Genomic DNA, 22605 nt, shown 5'->3' on the forward strand with positions numbered 1-22605 from the left:
TACAGAGGCCGGGCTGGCCTCAGACTCCAGGACCTGCCTACCTCAGCCTCAGTGTTAGGATTAAGAGTCAGCACACACAGATGCGTTTATTTTTCTGTAGTATTCGCTTGTATTATTTATCTAGGAGGAGCTTATCTATTTCTTCTCATACAGGTCCTCAGATGGTGCAGGCTGGCCTTGAACTCACTCTGTCAGCACAGGGCTGTCCTGGCATTTGGTTCTCTGTGTCTACCTAGCAAACACTACACTTTCAGACAGGCACATGTGGTTCATGCAGTGAACTGCAAACTAAACTCAGGGCTCCATGTACAGAAGGCAAGCACTATACAAACAGGCTCCACCTCCAGGCTCCTTCCTGACCATGTTTAGGAAGAGTAAAGCCCAGGTTTTCCTCAAAGCAATCCTGTAAGTGCCGGGGTTACAGGAACGAGCAGCCGTCATAAACTAGTTTTTCTTCAGATTATTCATTTACTGTTTCATTTTGTGTTTGCTCATTTATTTGGCTGCAGGTTGAACCTAAGGCCCCTGCGTATCCCCAGGCCTTCTTAAGGGTTTCACACTTTTAGACAAGTTGGCTGTCATTGCCTGGGTTGCCTTTGAGCTCGCTCTGTAACCTAGGATTGGATTTATAGGCCTTGGATTTATAGCAGTCTGTCCTCAGCCTCCTAAATAGCTGGGATTACAGTCCCTGACCTCCGAGTCCTTTGGCTGGCTGTCTTTTAAAACATAAACCTGTCTTCAACCCATACTAAACACACTCTACGCATAGCTACACTCTAAGCATAGCTACACTCTAAGCCCCAAATGAAATAGGTCTGGAATAATCAAACACCTTTGACTTGAAGTTCCACAGCGACTAGAGAGGGCCCTTTGGAAGCCAGGAATCAACTTCGGGCACAGAGAACACTTGGATGACAGTCCACAGATTCAGAGAGCGTTTGATTCCCACAGCCACCCCAAGATGGGGCTAAGAGCAGCGCTACCATCATCTCCATTTATAGCTAAGGAACCTGAGGTGGACAGAGGCCTGGGAGACTGTGTTCACAGCATGCTGCCTCTCTGTGTCAGAGCCTCGGCAAAGTGCTAGAGGGCAGAGGTGACCAAGATGGTTTTCGGGGTTGGGCAGTGGTGGCACATACCTTTAATCCCAGCACTTGGGAGGCAGAGGCAGGTAGATTTCTGAGTTCAAGGCCAGTCTGGTCTACAGAGTGAGTTTCAGGACAGCCAGGGCTACACAGAGAAACCCTGTCTTGAAAAATCAAAAAAAAGATGGTGTTCTGTGGCATGGCTCTCAGTGCGAGCACCTGGTGGCCCATACTGAAGCCAGACAACAGAAGACATGCCCACAGCATGACTCATAGCTCTTCTGTCTGCAGAGGCCAGTCAAATTATATGTTAATATAATAACCCACACAGTTGTCATACTCATAGGGGGAAGGGAATGGTTTTGCTGTGAGCAGTGAACAATAATTATAGCCAGGTGACAGTTGACTTCCCATGGCAAGGTAAGTAGAGAGAAACTACTGGACTCTAAATGTCACCCGTGAGACTCCATCCATGGAGATGCTTATATCATTCAACTCTCTGGAAGAATTTTATTTATCCATCCATCCATCCATCCACCCTTTTTTTTTTTCTTTTCATGGTTTCTCTGTGTATCCCTGGTTATCCTGGAACTCTCTCTGTAGACCAGGATGGCCTTGAACTCAGAAATCCTCCTGCCTCTGCATGCACACCACCACTGCCTGGCATGCCTCTGCCTTTTGTTTTATTTGTTTGTTTGTTTGTTTGTTTGTTTGTTTGTTTTTGAGACAGGGTTTCTCTGTGTAGCCCTGGCTGTCCTGGAATTCATTCTGTAGACCAGGCTGGCCTCAAACTCAGAGATCCACCTGCCTCTGCCTCCCAAGTGCTGGGATTCTAGGCATGTGCCATCACCGCCCGGCATGCCTTTGCCTTCTTGTACTGAAATTAAAGGCATGTGCCACCTCCACCCAGACTCTTTTGTTTTTAATATTAAAAAAAAATATGTGTATGGGTGTTTTGCTTGCATGTTTACCTGCGCACCATATACATGCAGTGCCTGAAGAGGCCAAAAGAGGGCATCAGATCCACCAGGATGGAGTCACAGCTGGTTGTGAGCTGCCATGTAGATGCTGGGAATGGAACCCAGGTCCTCCGAAAGAGCAGCCAGTGCTCTAACGGCTGAGCCGTCTCTCCAATCTTAGAAGAACATCTTTAAAATGCAAATATGCCCTTTACCTTGCTGCCCAGTATGTCCTTCTGACTTTTTAACAGCCAGTTCAAATGTCACGATCTCTGCTAGAAGCATGTAGTAATTTTCCTAATAGTGTGCCTCGGCCTCTGAAGAAATTCATTGTCAAGCCCCTGTACGACTTGCTCTGCTTGGCAGCCCAGGGCGAGTGTTCAGTACTGGCCTAACACCACACGTGGAATGAATGGACAATCGCCGAGATAAAATTATCGCCATTGGTCTTCTGTTCCAGCGGTGGGTAGACCACAAAAGCCTCTTCCCAGCCTCGCCCTGAGGATCCTCTCTCTTGAGTTCTCTATTTCATGTCTGTTCTCTGCACATTGCACACCCATGTTTGCATGTGGAGGCGTTCCTTGGTTGAAGGTTACTTGCCAGCTCGGTTACAAGAACCTTGGGTGTTCCTTGAATGGAAGGAACGAGGGTTGGGGTTTTTAGAACACGGAAGTCCCAGGGCTAAACCATGACGGGATGTCAGACAGGAAGAACTGGTTGGAGAAGGAAGTGTCTATCGGTACCCATTCTTCCTTCCCGGCCAAAGTGGTCAGAGGCCCCCCTAGTGGCTTGGGACTGAATGACACAGAAGGGGAGGATCGAAGAAGGGCTATCTTCTGCCTGGACGTAAGCTATGTTTGTGAGCAGGAAGGCAGGTCAGGATGCCCTAGGGATGAGTATCTCAGGGTGAGGAAGGCCTAGGCGGGAGCTTTTGTTCTGATTCATCTACTTCCAACCGGGATGACCTGCGCGAGTCATATACTTTTCCCGTGTCTTCATCTGTAAAATGGGCTTTATCAGCAAGTCCAGAGGTGGCTATGAGGTTATCGGCTGGGCCTGACGCTTGGGAACCTGCAGGGGGCAGTACGGGAACCTGGGCCCAGAGAAGACCCGGTGGAGCCGGAATCTCCGCCCGGCGCCACCTACCCCGATCCCCCTTCTGCCGGTTTCCACTCAGTGCGCTTGGGTGTCCAGGCCGGGCGGAGTGCCAGAGTGGGCCGGGCTGCGCGCTGGCTGGCGAGCGGAGGGGGCCTAGGCGCGCCGTGCCGAGCGAGCCGGGGAAGCTGGGAGCCAGCGGGAGACGCCGGCCTCCTTCCCTCCGGGCGGCGGCGACGGGCACCAGGGCCTAGGCAGCCTGGGTAAATGCCTAACTGGGTCGATCGCAACTCCGGACCCCGGCTGCGATGGGCCCCGGAAGCAAGAGCCGGGCAGCTGGGTCGCGGGAGCGGGCAAGTGGCACTGGGAGTTCTGCCGGAGCTTGGGCGCTGAATATGGGCCTACTGGCAGCTTCACTTTGCCCCGTACCCCATCCCGCCCCCAATCCAAGTGGAAGTGGGAAGGCTCTTTGGGACCCAGTTTGCTGGGGGAACTCTGCAAATTCTTGTTGCACCCCTTCTTTTGATTAGTGCCATGACAACTGCTTGATTAGAGAATTATCCTAGACCCTGCAGGTCTTATCTTGACTCAGTGGACCTGGGGCTGATTGATGTCAATCCTGGGATTTGCCAGGTTTTCCGGATCTTTCTCCAGCTCCCAGGGGGTCTCCTGTTTCCAGCCCACTTAAGACCTCAGCCAGCTCCTACTCTGGCGGGCTGGGCTAAAGCAGGTTACTCCGTGCAGCCTCTTCCCAAGCTTGTCCTCCCTTCAGCCCCAGTGTCAGCGAGGGAGGCCACGCCAGCAGAGGGGCACGCGCATGCCAAGGAGCTCAGGGGGCCAGAAGAGACTCCTTAGGAAAGACTACCTTGAGCAGTATCTTCGAAGAGTGTCTGGGGTTCTGATAAAGGAGACGCTAACCAAAGTATAGGGACTAAGGTAGGAAGGTGAGAGCAAGAATCCAGTAGTAGCCCTGGTGGTGAGGCGTGGGCTGGGGGCAAGCCTGGGAAAATAGCTTGTGTGGGCCTGGGTTTCGTAGCTGTCAGGTAGCTTAGGAGTTTAGGGAGCTGATTTCTGCAGGGAATGAGGGAGTGGAATAGGCCAACCATGGAGGCACAGAGGGCTTGAGGAAATGGTTTGTAAGGTCTGGAAGGATCTCTCAGTTTTGAAATGATGAAATGAAGAGGTTGGCAAAAAGCAGTAGGGAGAGATCTGTGGGCCTGCCGCTGCTGCCTGTAGGGGAAGGATTCGATAAAGAGCCAGGGAATGGCTTGTGAATCCAGGGCTTGGGGCAGCTCTGACACAAAGTAACCAGAGGAGGGGGCCTGACGGGCCATGTTGGCCCAGCTGAAGTGTGAGGCAGAGGCGGCACATCCTTGTGTCAAGCAGGAAGCTCACTCACACATTCATTTATTATTTATGCCAGCCTCACAGGCGGCTTATCAGAGACGATAAAGTGATACAACCATTAAAACTCAGCTAAAAGGATCCGGTGGCTGCGGCGCAAAGGCAGAAGGAAATGAATAAGGATGAGTTGGGGGAAAAAAACCCAGGCTCAGAAAAGGCCTGCGAGTGAGCGAGCACAGGGCTCCTATCAGAGCTTGCTGGCAGTCAAGCAAAAATAAAACCTAAAAGCAGATGATTGGGTTCGTACTCAGGGCAGAGGCAGCTGTGAAGCCTCAGTGCCAGGCAGGAGCTGGTAGGAGATGAAACGGAATCACTCAGGTTAGGATTATCCTTGCTGAGGAGAGCTAGAAGCCAGGCCAGGGCTTCAAAGGCTTCTTCTATACATATGAAGGAGGCTTCCCTTGGGAGATGGCCTCTTCTTAGATACTAGGGGTAAGGGTTGGAGAGAGAGCAGGAGAGAGAGAGAGAAAGGGAGAGGAAGAGGTGTGTACACGTGTTTGTATGTGTGTATATGTATTTTTTTTTTTTTTGAGACAGGGTTTCTCTGCAGCCCTGGACGTCCTAGAACTCACTTTGTAGACCAGGCTGACCTCGAACCCAGAAATCTGCCTGCCTTTGCCTCCCAAGTGCTGGGATTAAAGGCGTGTGCCACCGCCGCTGTATGTGCACATATTTGTATGTGTGTGTATTTGTGTGTGTATGTGTGTGTGTGTGATGTGGGAGGTTTGATGGCCGAACATACACAGTACTGGTTTTTCTTTTATTTACATTAATGGTGTCTGTTTGTTCTTAAGTTTTTATTGTATACATTTATTTATTTGTTTATAGTGGGTGCAGGTTTGGCTGTGCAAAGGCCAAAGGAGAGCTTTTGGGAGCCGATCTACCCTGTGGGTTCCTGGAATTGAATTCAGGTCCTCAGGCTTGGTAGCAGGAGTATTTACCCTTGAGCCATTCACCAATCCCAGTCACACTATTCTTTTTGCAGGGCAACAGGAAAGAAAGGGGTTCTAAGTGTTCCAGGCTCCAGTTTTTCTAGGATGAGGTGGGGCTGCCATTTTCCCAGGACCTCTTGGGGCTCTGGCCTGAGAAGAACACCCCAGCTACCAGGTAAGCAGGAAACAAGGGGAGGTTTCTGTTTTGACCCTCCTTTCTGCATCAGGGTCCAGGTGCTTCCAAAACAGCAGGAATCCAGACACAGCAGGTACACCAGTTCCAGCTGTGTGGCTCTATAGCTGGTGTCCTCCCGGCATGTCATCTCACTGCTCAGAGCCTCTTTTCCCCCTTTCCCCCATCTTAGACAAGGGAGCAGAGCTGGGTCCCTTCTAGCTGTTTCCAATTTAATTTTTTATCCAAGACATTAGTGGCACGTTGGCTCTGCACCAGACTGTGGCTTAGGTTTTTGGTATATAATTGTGAACAGAACCAGATGTGAGTCCTGCTCTCGTAGAGGGGGAAATGGATGATAATCAAATAATCGTATAGCTAAATAGAAGATTATGTAATAATTGCTATTTAGGGACAGCACATGCTACCATAAGAGTAAATAAGAGGGTGGGGGTGATGTCAGTGTGGGGGTGTGGACACTAACGGGGGTGTGTGGATGGGTCTGCAGATGCTGCCTCTCTCTTTTCTCTGTAGATGAGCGTATCTCCTTCCTGATCCAATGGAGCTGGCCCTTTAAAGGGGTGCATCCCCTGGGGCCCCCTAGGTGAGACCTGGGAGTGTCAGGCCTCAGAACACAGCTAGACACAGCTCAGGAGATAGGAATGGTCAGGATCTCCTGGGAGAGAGGGTTGGGTTTCTTGGGGGTGGGAAGGGTACAGGGCAACTTCCAAGGATCTAGAGGAAGGTAGCTTAGAGCATGTAGACACATAATAATGGGGAATGGGATTGATCTGGCAGAGGCCAGTCTGAGTCTCAAGCAGGTACCAGTTAGGGTTGGAGGGACCAGGTCTCAGTCCTTGGGAAGAGCAAGAGTCTGAGCTTCATCTTAGAACGTGCAGACTGTATTGGACTGGACTGGACTGGACTGGACTGGACTGAGCCTGTGCTAGGGTTCACCCCAGTTCCTAAACCTCAGACCATCCCTTGTCTTTGCTCCCAGGTCCTTTGTCCGTCACCATGGAAACTCAGCAGACAGTGCTCCCACACCAGGGAGGCATGGGCAGCTGTTCAGGAGCATCTCTGCCACTGGTAAAGGAGGGGTGTGGAGGGGGAGGGGCCTAGGAGGATGGGGAGGGGCACAGGAGCCACCACTGTCATCTACTGGTGGCCTCTCCCTCCCACCCCCTTCCGGTCATTTGAGCATTCATCACGCTGTGCACAGGGACCACATACATTCAGAGACATTCTCTTCCTACCCTGAGACATCTTTGAATTCAGTAGCCAGGTGTCAGGAAGTCAGTCAGCCCAGGCTCAGCATAATTTGTTCAAAGACTCCATATTTTCTGTCCTAGGGCTCTAAACCTTCTGAGTAGTTTTTTGGTTAATGGAATTAGTTCTGTGTGCTCACACCACAATGGGTCCCTGCATCTCTGAGTTCTCTGTGTTGACTCCCTACCCTGACCTATAGCCACCCTGGCTAGCCAGAAGAGCCAGCACCTCCAATCCTTTGCCTTGACCAATGTCCTTTGCTTTCTCATCCAGAAGCTATCGAAAGGCATCGCCGGAACCTCACAGAGTGGTTCAGTCGGCTGCCCAGAGAGGAGCGCCAGTTTGGACCAACCTTTGCTCTAGACACAGTTCACGTTGACCCTGTGATCCGAGAGACCACCCCAGATGAGCTGCTTCGCCCGTCCACGGAGCTGGCCACAGGGCATCAGCGAACCCAGGCAGGGCTCCCCCCACTGGCCCTGTCTCAGCTCTTTGATCCAGATGCCTGCGGGCGCCGCATGCAGACTGTGGTATTGTATGGGACCGTGGGTACTGGCAAGAGCACGCTGGTACGCAAGATGGTCTTAGACTGGTGTTATGGGAGACTGCCTGCCTTTGAGCTGCTCATTCCCTTCTCCTGTGAGGACTTGTCATCCCTGGGCCCCACCCCAGCTTCCTTGTGCCAACTTGTAACCCAGCGTTACACACCCCTGAAGGAGGTGCTGCCCCTGATGACTGCTGCGGGACCCCGCCTGCTCTTTGTGCTCCATGGTTTGGAGCACCTCAACCTTGACTTCCGGCTGGCAGGCACAGGGCTTTGCAATGACCCCGAGGAACCCGGGGCACCAGCTGCCATCATGGTCAACCTGCTGCGCAAATACATGCTTCCCGAGGTGGGTTGCCCCTTGCCGTGTGCTGTCCCTGCTGTCCCTTAACCTGCCCCATAGGGAATTTTATGTTCTTAGCCTACATGGTTGTTGTGTGGGACAACAGTGCCTGGGTTAGTTTACCTTGGCCCTTCCTGAATGTGGGACCCTGACAAATCACTCTTCTCCCCAAACTTATGTCTTCTTCTATCCTTGTTCTATACAGGTTAAGTGAGATACCACCTATCAAGTGCTTAGCTTAGTGCTCTGGGGCATAGTAGATAATCAATAATTGATATTAATAATTTTTTTGGAGTTCTTTGGACAGGTTCTCACTGTGTAACTCTGGCTGGTCCACAGCCCACAGAGATCTATTTACCTGACTCTGCCCCTCAAGTGCTGGGATTAAAGGCATGTGCCATCATGCCCAGCACTGTTAGTTATAATGTCGATAACTATGATCCTCTTCATTCTTGGACCTTTAAGGGCTTGAGGCAATCAGGTCTAATTCTTGAGACACAGATGTTTCTTTCTTAACCTTTAACCATATCCTTCCCAGGCCAGCATTCTGGTAACCACCCGGCCCTCTGCCATTGGCCGGATCCCTAGCAAGTACGTGGGCCGCTATGGTGAAATCTGTGGCTTCTCTGATACCAACCTGCAGAAGCTCTACTTCCAGCTCCGCCTTAACCAGCCTGATTGTGGGTATGGTGCTGGGGGCACAGGTGTCTCAGTCACACCAGCTCAGCGAGACAACCTGATACAAATGCTGTCCCGAAACCTGGAGGGGCACCACCAGATTGCCGCGGCCTGCTTTCTGCCCTCCTATTGTTGGCTTGTCTGTGCCACCTTGCACTTCCTGCATGCGCCCACACCTGCTGGCCAGACCCTCACAAGCATCTACACCAGCTTTCTACGTCTGAACTTCAGCGGGGAAACACTGGACAGCGCCCACCCCTCCAATCTATCCCTGATGTCCTATGCAGCCCGGACTATGGGCAAGTTGGCCTATGAGGGGGTGTCATCCCGAAAGACCTACTTCTCTGAGGAGGATGTCCGTGGCTGCCTGGAAGCCGGCATCAAGACAGAGGAGGAGTTTCAACTGCTCCAGATCTTCCGCCGTGATGCCCTGAGGTTTTTCCTGGCCCCGTGTGTGGAACCGGGGCACCTGGGTACCTTCGTATTCACCGTGCCTGCCATGCAGGAATACCTGGCTGCCCTCTACATCGTGCTTGGTTTGCGCAAGACAGCCCTGCAGCGGGTGGGCAAGGAAGTGGTTGAATTTGCGGGCCGTGTTGGGGAAGATGTCAGCCTGGTATTGGGCATTGTGGCCAAGCTGCTGCCCCTGCGGATTCTGCCTCTGCTCTTCAACTTGCTCAAGGTAATGAATGATTCTTGCCCTCGACACCTTCCCTCTACCCCATACACACACATCAGAAGGCACAAACATCTCCCAAACACACACACACCCAATACCACTCAACACACACACACCACCCAACACACACACACATACACACACACACACACACACACCACCCAACACACACACACACACACACACACACGACCCAACACACACACCACCCAACACACACACATACACACACACACACACCACCCAACACACACACTACCCAACACACACACACATACACACACACACACCACCCAACACACACACACACACCACCCAACACACACACACACACACACACACACATACACACCCTCCCAAGATGCTTCTGTATGGACTCCTTGTTCTTCTCCCAGTGGGTTGAGGCTGTGCCTTGCAAAGATCTTTGGGGAACTTGGCTTTTAGTGGGATTGAGGCTTAAGGAATGGGAAGAAAGAATCCATAGGAAGGCTTGGGGGCTAAGAAGGGAACTGAGGTTGCAGGGACTTTTGAAACAATCCCACAAAGATTCTAACAAGGATTCTTTTTTTTTTTTTCCCATTTTCTCCAATTTCTGCTACTGGGAGTTACAAGAGTACAGTCTCATTTGTAGGTCCAGAAACTTCTTTTCCTTTTTGTGATGTTGGAGGTTGAGCCCAGGGCTTTACACATGATAGGCAACTGTTCTGCCACTGAGCTGTATGCCCAGAAACTCCATGCTCGTTCAGAGGCGATCGGGCCAGGAGCAATGACTCATCCTAACTCAATCGCTCAATTGCTGGAGACAGGGTTATAAAGCAGATACCATTTATTCATCTGTACCGGGAGGAAGAATGGCATAGGTAATTTACTTAGGATGGTCCATCCTGGGTGCAGGTCCACTCCAGAAACCAGCCAGCAGGCCTGAGGGCGATGCTGTGAGCAGGGTGGATATGGGCTGTTCCTGAGGGATGTGGGCTGCCAGTCTCTGCGGATGTCTGCCAGACGCTTTGGATGCTTCTGCTTTACCCTCTGTTTGCAAATCAGACCTGGCAAGCTTGAGATCCCTTTTAACCTTAAAGAAATGGGGCCAGTGAGAGGGCTCAATGGCTAAAATGCTTGCAGCACAAGCAGAAGGGTTTCAGTTTGGATCTCCAGAACCCAGGGAAACTCATAGTTCCCCCTGGAAGGCCAGGACACAGGATCCCTAGGACGAGCTGGATAGTGAGCCCTTGATCTGATTCAGGGACCCTGCCCCACAGAAGAAGGTGAGAGAGTGATTGAGGATGATTCCTAGGATCAATCTCTGGCACACATGTGCACATGCTCACACCCCCACATACCTGCGAACATGTATACACATACACAAGAAAAGGACAATAGAGAAAACTTAGGCACATGAACTTGTCTAATATCACACTGAGAGCAAGATCAACTGGGATTTGAGCTCAGGGTCTGTGACTCTGTCAAGTGTCTCCTTCCTTGGTTAACCTTGGCGTCAGGAATTGGTCTTGAGAAGGCAGAACACTAGCCAGTGCTACAGAACTAAAGCTGATGCCGGGCAGTGGTGGCGCATGCCTTTAATCTCAGCACTTGGGAGGCAGAGGCAGGAGGATTTCTGAGTTCAAGGCCAGCCTGGTCTACAAGAGTGAGTTCTAGGACAGCCAGGGGTACACAGAGAAACCCTGTCCTGAAAAACCAAAAAAATAAAAAAAAATTAAAAAATAAAATAAAATAAATTAAAAAAAAAGAAAGAAAGAAAAAGAAAAAAGAACTAAAGCTGAACTTCACCTTTTGTGGGGCAACAAAGCATAAAGATTGAGAGCAGAAGTTTCGTGACCCAGAGACCTGAGTTGAAGCTCTGCCACCCCTAGCTGTATAGCCTTAATTAAGTTACCTAAGCCTTGCCTTAGATGTCTAGTAAATGGGGTAATAACAGAATTTATTCATTGACATCATTTAAAGCTCAAATTAATCCTTGGGGTCTGGCACATAGTAAGTGTGCCATTTAATTGTTTGTTAAACATAAAAAATGGGGACTGGCAAGATGTCTCAGTGAGTAGAGACTTGACTTTCAATCTTAGTGGCCTGGGTTCGACCCTCAGAATCTACATAAAAGTGGAAGGAGGGGGCCAAGTATAAAGGCTCACACCTTTAATACCAGACCCTGCAGAGGCATAGGCAGAGGCAGGGGCAGGGGCAGGGGCAGGGGCAGGGGCAGGGGCAGGGGCAGGGGCAGGGGCAGGGGCAGGGGCAGGGGCAGAGGCAGAGGCTCAGTCCTCAACACTGCTCCCACAGAAAGTACCTGTATTAAACATACACAGGTCCTTTACAACACAATATAGCTTCCACATAACCACTCTATAGTTAGCATTTACATTGTATCGAGTGTTTCAAGTAGTCCAGAGATTATTTAGTATACAGTAGGGCATACTTAAACTATAAGCTACTGACTCATTTTATATAAGGGACTCGAGCATCCAGGCATATGTTATATCTGTGAGGGATCCAGAACCAACTCCCTGTGGAGGGACAACTGTATATATTCATTCCTTCTCGGACCTTCTGGACTGGGAATTGAATTGGCACTTGGGCAAAAGGAAGAGATCCTAATGTCTGGAATGCATGAGACAAGTGTTTGTGAGATGGCTCTAGAAAAGTCGATCTGGGGCCAGATTATGAAAAGTTTCATATTCCAGGCTGAAAGTTTGGAGTTTGCCTCAAGGACAGCAGGAAGCCATAGAGCGTGTCCCAGCAAGGGGAAGTGGCCCAATCTGCAAGTGGTGTTGTGAGCTCAAGGGGAGACCCCCAAGGTTAGAACAGTCAGAGGGGGGCTGGGGAGATGGCTCAGTGGTTAAGAACACTGACTGCTCTTCCAAAGGTCCTGGATTCAAATCCTAGCAACCACATGGTGAGATCTGACGCCCTCTTCTGGGGTGTCTGAAGACAGCTACAGTACACTTATATATAATCAATCAATCAATCAATCAATTAAATCTAAAAAGAAAAAGAAAAAAAGAACAGTCGGAGAGCATATCTACCTTGAACTGAACTTTGGAGGCTTGAATGGATGCTTGGAAGGCCACACTCCGTCCCATGCTTCTTTTCCAGGTAGTTCCGCGAGTCTTTGGGCGCATGGTGAGTAAGAGTCGGGAGGCCGTGGCCCAGGCCATGGTGCTGGAGATGTTCCGGGAGGAAGACTACTACAATGATGATGTTCTGGATCAGATGGGGGCCAGCATTCTGGGTGTGGAGGGCCCGCGGCGCCACCCAGACGAGCCGCCTGAGGATGAAGTCTTCGAGCTCTTCCCCATGTTCATGGGTGGACTTCTCTCCGCCCACAACCGGGCGGTGCTGGCTCAGCTTGGCTGTCCCATCAAGAACCTGGATGCCCTGGAGAATGCCCAGGCCATCAAGAAGAAACTGGGGAAGCTGGGTCGGCAGGTGCTGCCCCCCTCGGAGCTTCTTGACCATCTCTTCTTCCACTATGAGTTCCAGAACCAGCGTTTCTCAGCCGAGGTGCTGGGCTCCCTGCGTCAGCTCAATTTAGCGGGCGTGCGCATGACACCCCTCAAGTGCACAGTGGTAGCCTCCGTACTAGGAAGTGGAAGGCATCCCCTGGACGAGGTGAACTTGGCCTCCTGCCAGCTGGACCCCGCTGGGTTACACACTCTCATGCCTGTCCTCCTGCGTGCCCGGAAACTGGGGTGAGGACTAATCCTTATGCACGGGCATGAAGGGAGGAAAGGGAGGGGCAACAGGAGAGAGAAGGTGCTAGGGCGGCCAAAGAATGAAGAGGGGCCAGGGGACACATGTGAGTGGGCTTTCTGTTGCTATAGCAATACCAAAGGCTAGCCACTTCCTAAAGAAAAGAGGTCTGCCAGACCACACGCCTGTAACCCCAGCATTCAGAAACAGGCAGAAGCAGCGCTGTGAGTCCAGCATGGCCATGAATTCTGGGCCAGCCTGGGCTATATAAGGCCTTGACTCAAGAAAAAGGGAGAGGGGAGTTGACAGTTGGGAAGCTAAAAGGCTACGCATGGGTTCGTCTTCTGGTAAAGCTCTCTGAGCTGCCTTGCAAGAGGGCAGAAGAGCAGAGGAGGCGGCTGTGTGCTCTCCCGGAAGGCTCAGGGAGAGGCCTTGCTTTACAACAATCCACTGTGTTAAACCAAAGCCCTCCAAGTCTAATACTCTCTAAGCACAGATTCTACCCTACCTGATCCTCAAACCAGGCTCCCTCTGTCAGAGGCTCTCCCTTCCTGCAGTACAAACTACAAACCTCCAGCCATGTCCCTTGACGTAGCAGACCACAGCAGGGCCGGATGGAGAAGGCATGGCAGAGGTGGCTTGAGCAACAGGGGACAAGGACTGTGTGGAAGGCAGGAAGCAGGCTGGTAAGGAGGAGCACACTCCGTGGGAAGACCCCATGCTGACCAGCTTTCTTGGTCTCTTGCCTGCCCTTTCCGGCCACCTTCTGCTCCAGGTTGCAACTCAACAATCTGGGCCCTGAGGCCTGCAGAGACCTCCGAGACCTGCTGTTACATGAGCAATGCCAGATCACCACTCTTCGGTGAGTGTCCTATAGCAGGGGCCTGGTGGGCGGCTCTGGCTTCTGATGGCCACAGGCACGGTGAGTACTGTGGCTGCTCTTGTTCTAGTAAGAGGTTATCTGGGTCCTCTGGCTGGTTCCCTGCCCAGGTCCATCACAAGCATCTGAAAGGAGCACACAACCTTAACCCCAGCACTAGAGAGGCCCAGAGACACAGATCTCTGAATTCAAAGCCACCTTGGTCTATAGAGCAAGTTTCAGTATAGCCAGGACTACACTAGAAACTGTCTCAAACAAACAAACAAATGGAAATAAATAGAGAGGAACAAGGAAGACACCCAGAGTGGGTGCTAAGAAAGCCTTTCTCTTGGCTAATATCAGCCTGGGGGACAGGAAGGCTGCAGTAATTCCTGGCCCAGTTGCCTGGCAACTGAATCCCTTATCCCTGCAGACTCACCATCACGCTGGGTACTCTCTAGCTGCTTCTAAGGTGTTGGCTAATTTCCTAGGAACCCAGATGCCTGGGGGCCCCAGTTTCTAATGAGAACCAGGAGAGGTGAATGGGGAAGAAGAAAGGGGGTTGAAGGGGGGACCCCTGGTGAGATGGCACAGAAGGTGAAAGTGGGTGGGGCAGAGCCTGAACAACTGAGTTTAGTCCCCCCCCCCCCCCTGACTCACATACTGGTTGGAAGGAAAGAACCAGTTCCCACCAGTTCTGACAAGTGTCCCCTGACCTCCTGGACCCCTCCCCTCCCCCACTTCACTCCCACAGGCACACATGCACAGAATAAGTAAATATTTTGTTTTGTTTTTTAATGAAAAGGGGGTGGGGGAGTGTGACAGTAGAAAGAGGGAACCAGAGAGGAGGGAGGACCGAAGGACTAAAGGCTTCAGAGGCTGTAAAGGAATGTGTAAGAGGACTAATAGGAACAGAAGGGTTGGGGCGTGGGGGGGGGGGTCCAGGAAGCTAGAAAAATAGAAGGGAGGGAGAAGAGGCAACTTGCTTTCCCCCACTCTCCTTTTTTTGTTTTTGTTTTTTCTTTTTTCTTTTCTTTTCTTTTTCTTTCTTTTTTGTTTTTTTTTTAAGCATTTTTTTATTCAATATAATTTATTTACTTTTTTGTTTTTTTGTTTGTTTGTTTTTGTTTGTTTTTGGTTTTTCGAGACAGGGTTTCTCTGTGTAGCCCTGACTGTCCTGGAACTCACTCTGTAGTCCAGGCTGGCCTCGAACTCAGAAATCCGCCTGCCTCTGCCTCCCAAGTGCTGGGATTAAAGGTGTGTGCCACCGCCCGCCTGGCTTCCCCACTCTCCTTCATGGGCAAGAGCTGCTCCTCCCTTTGCCTGGGCCCCATTCCTGTGTTCAGACTGGCCTCCAACTCAGATGTGCCCCCTTTGGCCAACGTCCTAGCACCCAGCTTGGGTATCTACAATGCCCCACGCCCCAACCTTGTCTTGCTTGTGACCCTTAGGCTGTCCAACAACCCACTGACCACAGCTGGAGTGGGCTTGCTGATGGATGGGCTGGCCGGAAACACTTCAGTGACACACCTGTCCTTGCTGCACACTGACCTTGGAGACGAGGGACTGGAGCTGCTGGCTGCCCAGCTGGACCGCAACAAACAACTGCAGGAACTGAACGTGGCCTACAACGGTGCTGGCGACACGGTGGCTCTAGCCTTGGCTAAGGCTGCTCGGGAGCACCCTTCCCTGGAGCTGCTGCAGTAAGTCCTGCTCCTGGTCTCATGTTCTGGGCCCCAATCCTTTGACTGCTTCTCTTTACTGGGTTCTTCCTACCCTGGGGGAGCGGTGATCCTACTCTCTGTATTCCCTCTCTGATCCTGGTTTGCAGAGTGCTGAGCTAACCCAAGTCCTCTGTGACCGAGCCTTCCCCTACCACCATTTCTCCCAGTGGCTACTGTCTCTGGCCACACCATATGTTTCCATCAGCTTCTACCTCTGTCTCTGTCTTATTACAGATTCTTTTTGGGATGCTACGGAGTGAACTCAGAGCTCTGTGTGTGCTAAGAACTCTACCACCTGAGCCTTTCCTTAGATCTTATTATATGCACTGGCCCCTCCCATTTGGCAGCCTGCAGGGAATTATGAGGCTTCCTGGCTCTCTGCCTATCCACCTTGGGCCTTTCTTCTCAAAACCCCGATGAACAACATCCTGACATCCTCCCGTCTCTTTCTCCTCCAGCCTCTACTTCAATGAGCTGAGTTCAGAGGGCCGCCAGGTCCTGCGGGATTTGGGAGGCTCTGGTGAAGGTGGTGCCCGGGTTGTAGCCTCGCTGACGGAGGGGACAGCTGTGTCTGAGTACTGGTCAGTGATCCTTAGTGAAGTCCAGCGCAACCTCAACAGCTGGGACCCTGTCCGGGTCCAGAGGCATCTCAAGCTGCTGCTCCGGGATCTGGAAGATAGCCGAGGTGCCACCCTTAACCCTTGGCGCAAGGCTCAGCTTCTGCGTGTGGAGAATGAGGTCAAGACTCTTCTGGAGCAGCTGGGAAGCTCTGGACACTGAGATAGTGACAGCTGTGACAGAGCTGTGGGACCACTGGCTCCCTCTGTGGCTTCCTGGCTTGTACAACTCCTTCCAGAAAGATCCTTCAGTTCTGAGGTCAAAGCAATGGGTAAAACTGTGTTGCCCACCGCCCCCCAACAAGTCCGGCCTAGAGTTCCCAAGGTCAAATGCAATGAATTGATGTTGGACTTGGATATGGAACATGTTACCTCTCCCTTTGCCTAGAAGGACTAAAGATATGGCACGTCAGTGGCCAAATTGCCCTGTGACGCCACCACCAGTCTTGCCTGTTCCTCCTCTGATTGTGTTTGCCATGCTGGGGGTTCTGTCAGTCTGATGTACTGGTCGGCTCCCCACCCTGCCTTAAGCTCACCTCTGGACACAGAACGCCCTCCCACTGGTGCTTTTCCCAGCCTCACGTCTCTCAAATGCACGGGAATTGATGGCTCCAAGGCTGCTAGGGACAAGTTTGCCCACCTTGCTGCTATTAAAAAAACCGTGTGTCTTCCACCCTCTGTGGTCTCCACTTCCTTGCCTGGTGCTTCTAAGAAAGGGTTAGTTTGATTTACCTTCTACTGCAAATGGCCCCTGGTTACCAGACTCAGAGGCAGTAGCATCTCTGTGTTGCTGGAGTTCTTAGTGTCAATACCTGGGCGCTGACATCCTGATCAAGCTGAGCTCTGCCACTCAACCTCGGTAGGCTAAAAAGAGAATGGTGAAAAGGCAGAGGAGAAGGGCTGGAGAGATGGCTCAGCAGATTCAGATAGGCCTTGCTCTTCCGGAGGGCAGTGATTGAATTCCCAGCAACCACATGATGGTGGGGGTGGGGGCAGGGGTGGATGAGGTGTGGGGCTGGAGGAAGTCACTCCAGCTCTAGGTGGAGGTATAGGGTTGGGTGGGTGGGAAGATCCAGCACCCTCAGGGCCTCTATTGAGCAACCACACCTTCTGTACCCCCCCCCCTCTCTCTCTCTCTCTCTCTCTCTCTCTCACTTTCTCATTCACATGTGCATGCAAACACACACACATACACATGCATGCACGCACGCACGCACACACCTGCGCACAAATAAATGAACAAAATTAAAGCTTATGAAAGCAGAGAAAAGCTGGGCGTTGGTAGCACACGCCTTTAACATTTTTTTCTTTTTTGATTTTTCGAGGCAGGATTTCTCTGTGTAGTCCTGGCTGTCCTAGAACTCGCTCTTCTGTAGACCAGGCTAGACTCTGCCCTTTTTTTTTTTTTTTTTTTTTTTGCGCATGCCTTTGATCCCAGCACTTGGGAGGCAGAGGCAGGTGGATTTCTGAGTTTGAGGCCAGCCTGGTCTCCAGAGTTCCAGGACAGCCAGGGCTACACAGAGAAACCCTGTCTCAAAAAAAAAAAAAAAAAAAAAAAAAAAAAGGAAAGCAGAGAAAGGAGATTTGTTCAAGGTGGCCACCTGACAATCTCAACCCCAGAGCTCCTCTTCCAGGGTCCACCCCAGGGTTCAGTGTGCTGTGCTGAGCTGAGCAGTCCTGTCCAGCTCGGTGGTCTGACAAATTGTCCCAACTGCTTGAAACCTCTTCTTGGGAGACAAGTTCTGGCTGGCATCGGGGCTTCACCTTTTTTCTTCCCCAGTTTAAAATTCCTGAAGAAATTCCAATTCTTGAGATCCTTTGTTTGAATAGTCTGATAGGGAAAGGGAGAGGCTCAAGTATCTTTAGATAACTTGATGGAAGGAGGGGGTGAGATCCTGGGATGAGGTTGCTCTGGCTGGGCCTTCAAATTCCTATAACCCTTCTCATACCTGCTGCCCCCGCTTGAGATGACAGTGATTTACTTTGTGTTGTGTGCTAGAGCAACTGGGTCTTAAGAGAAAGGCAGGGCGGCAGAAGGAACCTTTTTCTTTTTATTCTGTATAGCCCTGGCTGTCCTGGAACTCACTCAGTAAACCAGGCTGGCCTCGAACTCAGAAATCTGCCTGCCTCTGCCTCCCAGAGTGCTGCGCCACCACTGCCCGACCAGAAGGAACCTATACTCGCACTGTGCAGAGAATAAGTCCCTTTGCTGTTAACCATTACCCCAGTGCTTCCTTGCAGCGTCTTCAAGAAGGCGTGACTCGGGAGGGGGCAGGTGGGAGGGTCAACTGCTTATAATGAACCTTGCCCCTACTCTTTAGTCCTGGGTCAGTGATCCAACTATGGAGGCGGCTGCAGGTAGGAAGTGAAAGGGGACTTTGGGGGTGGCCACAGAGGGGGCAGATTTGGAGTCTCCGGGTCTAGAACACACTTGCTATCGGGGCTTGGAGTCCTGAGGCAAATAGAAATAGGAATGAGGTGGGCTTCTAGACCTATCTTCCTGGTCCACACCCTCTGCTGATAGGCTCAGATTTATGTGCCACAGTACTGGGGAGGAAAATAAAGGGGAGTCAACACCCCTGTGTGTGTGTGTGTGTGTGTGTGTGTGTGTGTGTGAGAGAGAGAGAGAGAGAGAGAGAGAGAGAGAGAGAGAGAGAAGCAGAATGGGAGGGGGTCGGGTTTCTCCTAAGCCCTTGTGGTTTTCATCATGAAAGTCCTGTCTCTGGCGGGAGTGTGTCTCTACTCTCACCCTCCTTTGTCTGCAGATCTTCAGGACACAGCCTTGTTAACTCTGTAAGTAGTCTGAGGGCTGGAGAAGAACTGAAGGTGGGGAGACTTTCAGCTGGCCTCAGCACCTAAAGTAGAACCTGGGACCCAAGTCCAGCTCATAGCTGTCTCTTATTTGCCTCTCCTGCCTCATTACAGGAAGTTTAAGTTTAATCCAAGGCTGGGCATCGACAATCCTGTCCTCTCCCTGGCCGAAGACCAGGACCAATCTGGTAACCCCCTCACCCCTGGCAACTGTTTCCTTTCCCTAGAGACTCTACAGTGCCACACAGCCTCCTATCTCCTTGGTAACTGCTAACTGCCTCCCTCAGATATCAGTAACTAAGCAGAGAGAGGGGGGGGCAGGCATCCCTTTGCTTTAGCCGCCCAGCCCACGCAGAGTTCATTCAGCTATAAAGCCCACCCTCTCACTGGCTGGAAGCTGACCAGCGCTCCTGACAGGAAGCAGGGACTACCATTTGATGCTCCTGTGGGGGGAGGGGCTGTGTTCCCCTCCTTTTTTGCTACCTTCTTCCTCCTTCAGATCCCTGGAACCTGCACCGGCCTCGCTTCTGTCTGTTGAGCAAGGAGGAGGAAAAGAGTTTTGGGTTCCATCTGCGGCAGCAGCTCGGCAAGGCCGACCACGTGGTGTGCAGGGTGGATCCAGGCACCTCTGCCCAGCGCCAGGGTCTCCGGGAAGGAGACCGGATCCTAGCGGTGAACAATAAGATCGTAGCACATGAAGACTATGCGGTGGTGAGGCTGGACTGGGACTCCCCGTGGTACAAAAGAACATTCCATAGCACTTCATGGGCCAAGTCTCTCTTTGCTCAGATCCCCGTGATTGGGAGGACCTAGGTAGAAGGATTGGGTGAAGCCATCTACAGACGTGGTTTCTACAGTGAAAATGCACGTTCTAGGGCATCCTGGGATTTCAGAGGGCCAACCTTTCTCCCCTGTGTACCCTTCTATAGGTAGTGCGCTACATCCGGGCCAGCGGTCCTCGGGTATTGCTGACGGTCTTGGCACAACACGTGCATGATGTGGCTCGTGCTCAGTCGGGAAGTGACGCTTTCCACTGCCCTACCCTAGCCGCGGGGGTCAGGCCACGCTTGTGTCACGTAGTAAAAGATGAAGGTGGCTTTGGTTTCAGTGTCACCCATGGTGAGCTCAGGGTCTGACACGGGTTGACAGGGCTGGGGAGCTCAGCTTCTGTTCTAGGCAGGCAGCAGGCTGGGACTTACCTTTTCTGCCTTTAGGAGCTCGAGGTCCTTTCTGGTTGGTGCTCAGCGTAGGAGGAGCTGCTGAGAGGGCAGGAGTGCCCCCTGGGGCCAGGTTGCTAGAGGTGAATGGGGCCAGTGTGGAGAAGTTCACATATAACCAGCTCAGCAGGAAGGTAGGGCTTCCTACAGTGACTCCCTCTCTGAACTCCCCCTCCAGACCTGAGGGTCAGTATGAACGTCAGTCACCCCCTCTTCTTTTCCCTATGCCCTCATTCTGGGGGGACCCCCCCACCCACACCCCCGGGAGAAGAGGCTGAGGAGATACTTGTCTTTCTATCCTACACAGATGACCCATGCTTACATTCTTGCTCTGTCCTGACAGCTTTTGCAGAGTGGAGATCAGGTGACTCTGCTGGTGGCAGGGCCGGAGGTAGAGGAACAGTGTCACCAACTGGGAATGCCTCTTGCCGCACCCCTGGCAGAGGGCTGGGCATTGCCTGCCAAGCCCCGATGTCTAAACATAGAGAAAGGACCTGAAGGTTTTGGCTTCCTGCTCCGGGAGGAAAAGGGCCTGGATGGTCGACTTGGTGAGTGGCAGCTCTGGGGTTGGATAGGAAACTGGACGTTAGGCTGGTCAGACACATTCAATTGTATGCTTCTCAGAGTCCCCGAGAGGTGCCCCACAGCCCCCAACGGCATCCTCCCATGTCCTGTGGGGTTGGTTCCTGGGAGAGCATGGGCGTGAGTCAGAGGAGAGCAGTGAAGATGTCTGTGTCCCAGGGCAGTTCTTGTGGGAGGTGGATCCAGGATTGCCTGCTGACAAAGCTGGGATGAGGCCTGGAGACCGCCTGGTGGCTGTAGCCGGGGAAAGCGTGGACGGACTGGGTCATGAGGAAACGGTGTCTAGGATCCGAGCGCAGGGCTCTTGTGTCTCCCTCATTGTCGTTGATCCTGAGGCTGACCGCTTCTTCAGCATGGTATGTGACAGGGTTGGGGAGAGGGTGGGAATAGAGCAAGGCTCAGGTGCCACAGGTTCTCTCCCCCTTCACCCCCAGGTACGCCTGTCGCCCCTCCTATTCTTGGAGAACACTGAGACTGCTGCCCCTCCTCTGGCAGAAACCAAGGATCTTCCAGTTGAAGACACGATTGAGCCTTCTGGCTTTGCTGGCTCCTGCCAATGCATCTTGTACCCTGGGCCTGGAGGTGGCTATGGATTCAGACTCTGCTGTGTGGCTAGTGGGCCTTGTCTTTTCATCTCCCAGGTGACCGATACGCCATGTGCCTTGGAATCTACCCATCACTCACCACCTACCTTTCTCTGCCTCCCAACCCGCCCATCCTTAGAACACCTAGCCAACACTTTTGTGTATCTCCCTACACTGCCAGGTGACTCCAGGAGGCTCAGCAGCCCGGGCAGGGCTGCAAATGGGAGATGCGATTTTGGAGGTGAACGGATGTCCTGTGGGTGGAGACAGTGACCAGGACAGGCTTCAGCAGCTGGCCGAGGCCGAGCCGCCCCTCTGCCTGAAGATAGCAGCTAGGGATCCTCCGGGCTTAGAAGCCTGGATTTCTTCGGAGTTTGGAGAGGTGAAGTCAAAGAGACAAATGGAATTATGGGAAGGGCAGAGGGAGGGCTAATGGGTAGAGCTGTGTGGGATGGGCAGGAGGGAACCATTGGTCATAGGAGGTGGGGACAAAAGATCTGTGGACAAAGTCCTACTCCTGAGCAGAGCATGTTGGGCAGGAAAGTGAACTCGTCTGGTCCCGGACTGACTCCCCTTCTCTCTGTAGGACTGGACTCTGGCTTCGGAGTTGCTATAGGACATCCCTGTTGGCATAGACTTACTGGCATAGACTTGCCTAGTAGTTCTTCTGCCCTTGCTCTGCACGCTGAGGTGGAGGGAGCCAGGAATGGTCTCTCTAGGTCGGAAGTGGGAGCTAGCTGGAGGATTCGGACACCACTGATCACAGGACTGCCAGGGACCTTCCTCATGAGCCGACCTCCCGCAGAGGGGTGTGGACAGAGACCTCAGCCGGGCTCATGAGGGAGCCTGAGACTCCACAGGATGTTAATGTGGAAGTTCTGGGGAGCTGTGCCCCAAAGATGAAGTTCTGCTCAAGAAGATGATGCTGTGGAGACGCTTAGGATTGAAGCCATTGAGAACATAGGTTACGTGCGTGACTCTTGTCATGGGGCAGGAGGATTGGAGCCGCATTTTCCTTCTACTGGATACCGTAGAATCTTGGGAGCTGGTTCTTGGCTATTGTAATGTCCTGTTACAGTCTTTCTCCGTTGGCCGGTGAGATAGCAAAAAAGGTGCTGGCTTCTAAACCTGACAACCCCAGTTCACTCTCCAGAACCACAGTACAAGGAGAGAACCAGTTCCTGGAAGTTGTCCTCTGACCTTTATATGAGCACTTTAGTATAAGTATGCTATATGCTACTGTCCAAATAAATAATATATGTATATATGAATAAATATATGTATATGTATAAACACACACACACACACACACACCTGGCTATGTGTTTTATTGGTCTGGATAAACC

The 22605-nt window shown here is 51.9% G+C and overlaps 2 protein-coding genes across 8 annotated transcripts; both read left to right on the forward strand.

Moving 5' to 3' along the window:
• Positions 1-2820: 2820 nt before the first annotated feature.
• On the forward strand, positions 2821-16738 carry Nlrx1 (NLR family member X1). 7 transcript variants are annotated; one of them, XM_052188571.1, is made up of 11 exons: positions 3127-3402; positions 3912-4075; positions 5529-5650; positions 6182-6251; positions 6648-6736; positions 7190-7809; positions 8342-9163; positions 12269-12864; positions 13641-13727; positions 15176-15427; positions 15907-16738. In XM_052188571.1, exons 3-11 carry the CDS (start codon positions 5581-5583, stop codon positions 16226-16228), a joined length of 2928 nt encoding a protein of 975 aa, XP_052044531.1. In that variant the 5' UTR covers positions 3127-3402; positions 3912-4075; positions 5529-5580; the 3' UTR covers positions 16229-16738. The 7 variants fall into 7 exon arrangements, with proteins under 7 accessions (XP_052044527.1, XP_052044531.1, XP_052044528.1 ...); XM_052188567.1 differs by lacking the exons at positions 3127-3402; positions 3912-4075 and adding an exon at positions 2821-2890; XM_052188568.1 differs by lacking the exon at positions 3912-4075.
• Positions 16739-18407: 1669 nt separating this feature from the next.
• Positions 18408-22589, forward strand: Nherf4 (NHERF family PDZ scaffold protein 4). The gene is made up of 11 exons (XM_052189360.1): positions 18408-18423; positions 18831-18858; positions 18991-19139; positions 19313-19587; positions 19806-19995; positions 20091-20227; positions 20437-20641; positions 20835-21031; positions 21110-21316; positions 21441-21641; positions 21846-22589. The coding sequence occupies exons 1-11, from the start codon at positions 18408-18410 to the stop codon at positions 21873-21875; spliced, it is 1635 nt and encodes a 544-aa protein (XP_052045320.1). The 3' UTR covers positions 21876-22589.
• The last annotated feature ends 16 nt before the right edge of the window (positions 22590-22605 follow it).

Source organism: Apodemus sylvaticus, chromosome 7 (assembly GCF_947179515.1).
Source record: "Apodemus sylvaticus chromosome 7, mApoSyl1.1, whole genome shotgun sequence".
Taxonomy (NCBI): domain Eukaryota; kingdom Metazoa; phylum Chordata; class Mammalia; order Rodentia; family Muridae; genus Apodemus; species Apodemus sylvaticus.

What these genes read in the sequence shown, in the direction of transcription:
- Nlrx1 (XM_052188567.1), top strand. Translation starts at nt 2,844, where the DNA reads ATGACACAGAAGGGGAGGATCGAAGAAGGGCTATCTTCTGCCTGGAC. An exon ending in GGGCTATCTTCTGCCTGGAC is followed by an intron (nt 2,891 to 5,528) that starts GTAAGCTATGTT and finishes TTCTTTTTGCAG; the next exon opens with GGCAACAGGAAAGAAAGGGG. An exon ending in AAGAACACCCCAGCTACCAG is followed by an intron (nt 5,651 to 6,181) that starts GTAAGCAGGAAA and finishes TTTTCTCTGTAG; the next exon opens with ATGAGCGTATCTCCTTCCTG.
- Nherf4 (XM_052189360.1), top strand. An exon ending in CACATGAAGACTATGCGGTG is followed by an intron (nt 19,588 to 19,805) that starts GTGAGGCTGGAC and finishes ACCCTTCTATAG; the next exon opens with GTAGTGCGCTACATCCGGGC. An exon ending in ATAACCAGCTCAGCAGGAAG is followed by an intron (nt 20,228 to 20,436) that starts GTAGGGCTTCCT and finishes CTGTCCTGACAG; the next exon opens with CTTTTGCAGAGTGGAGATCA.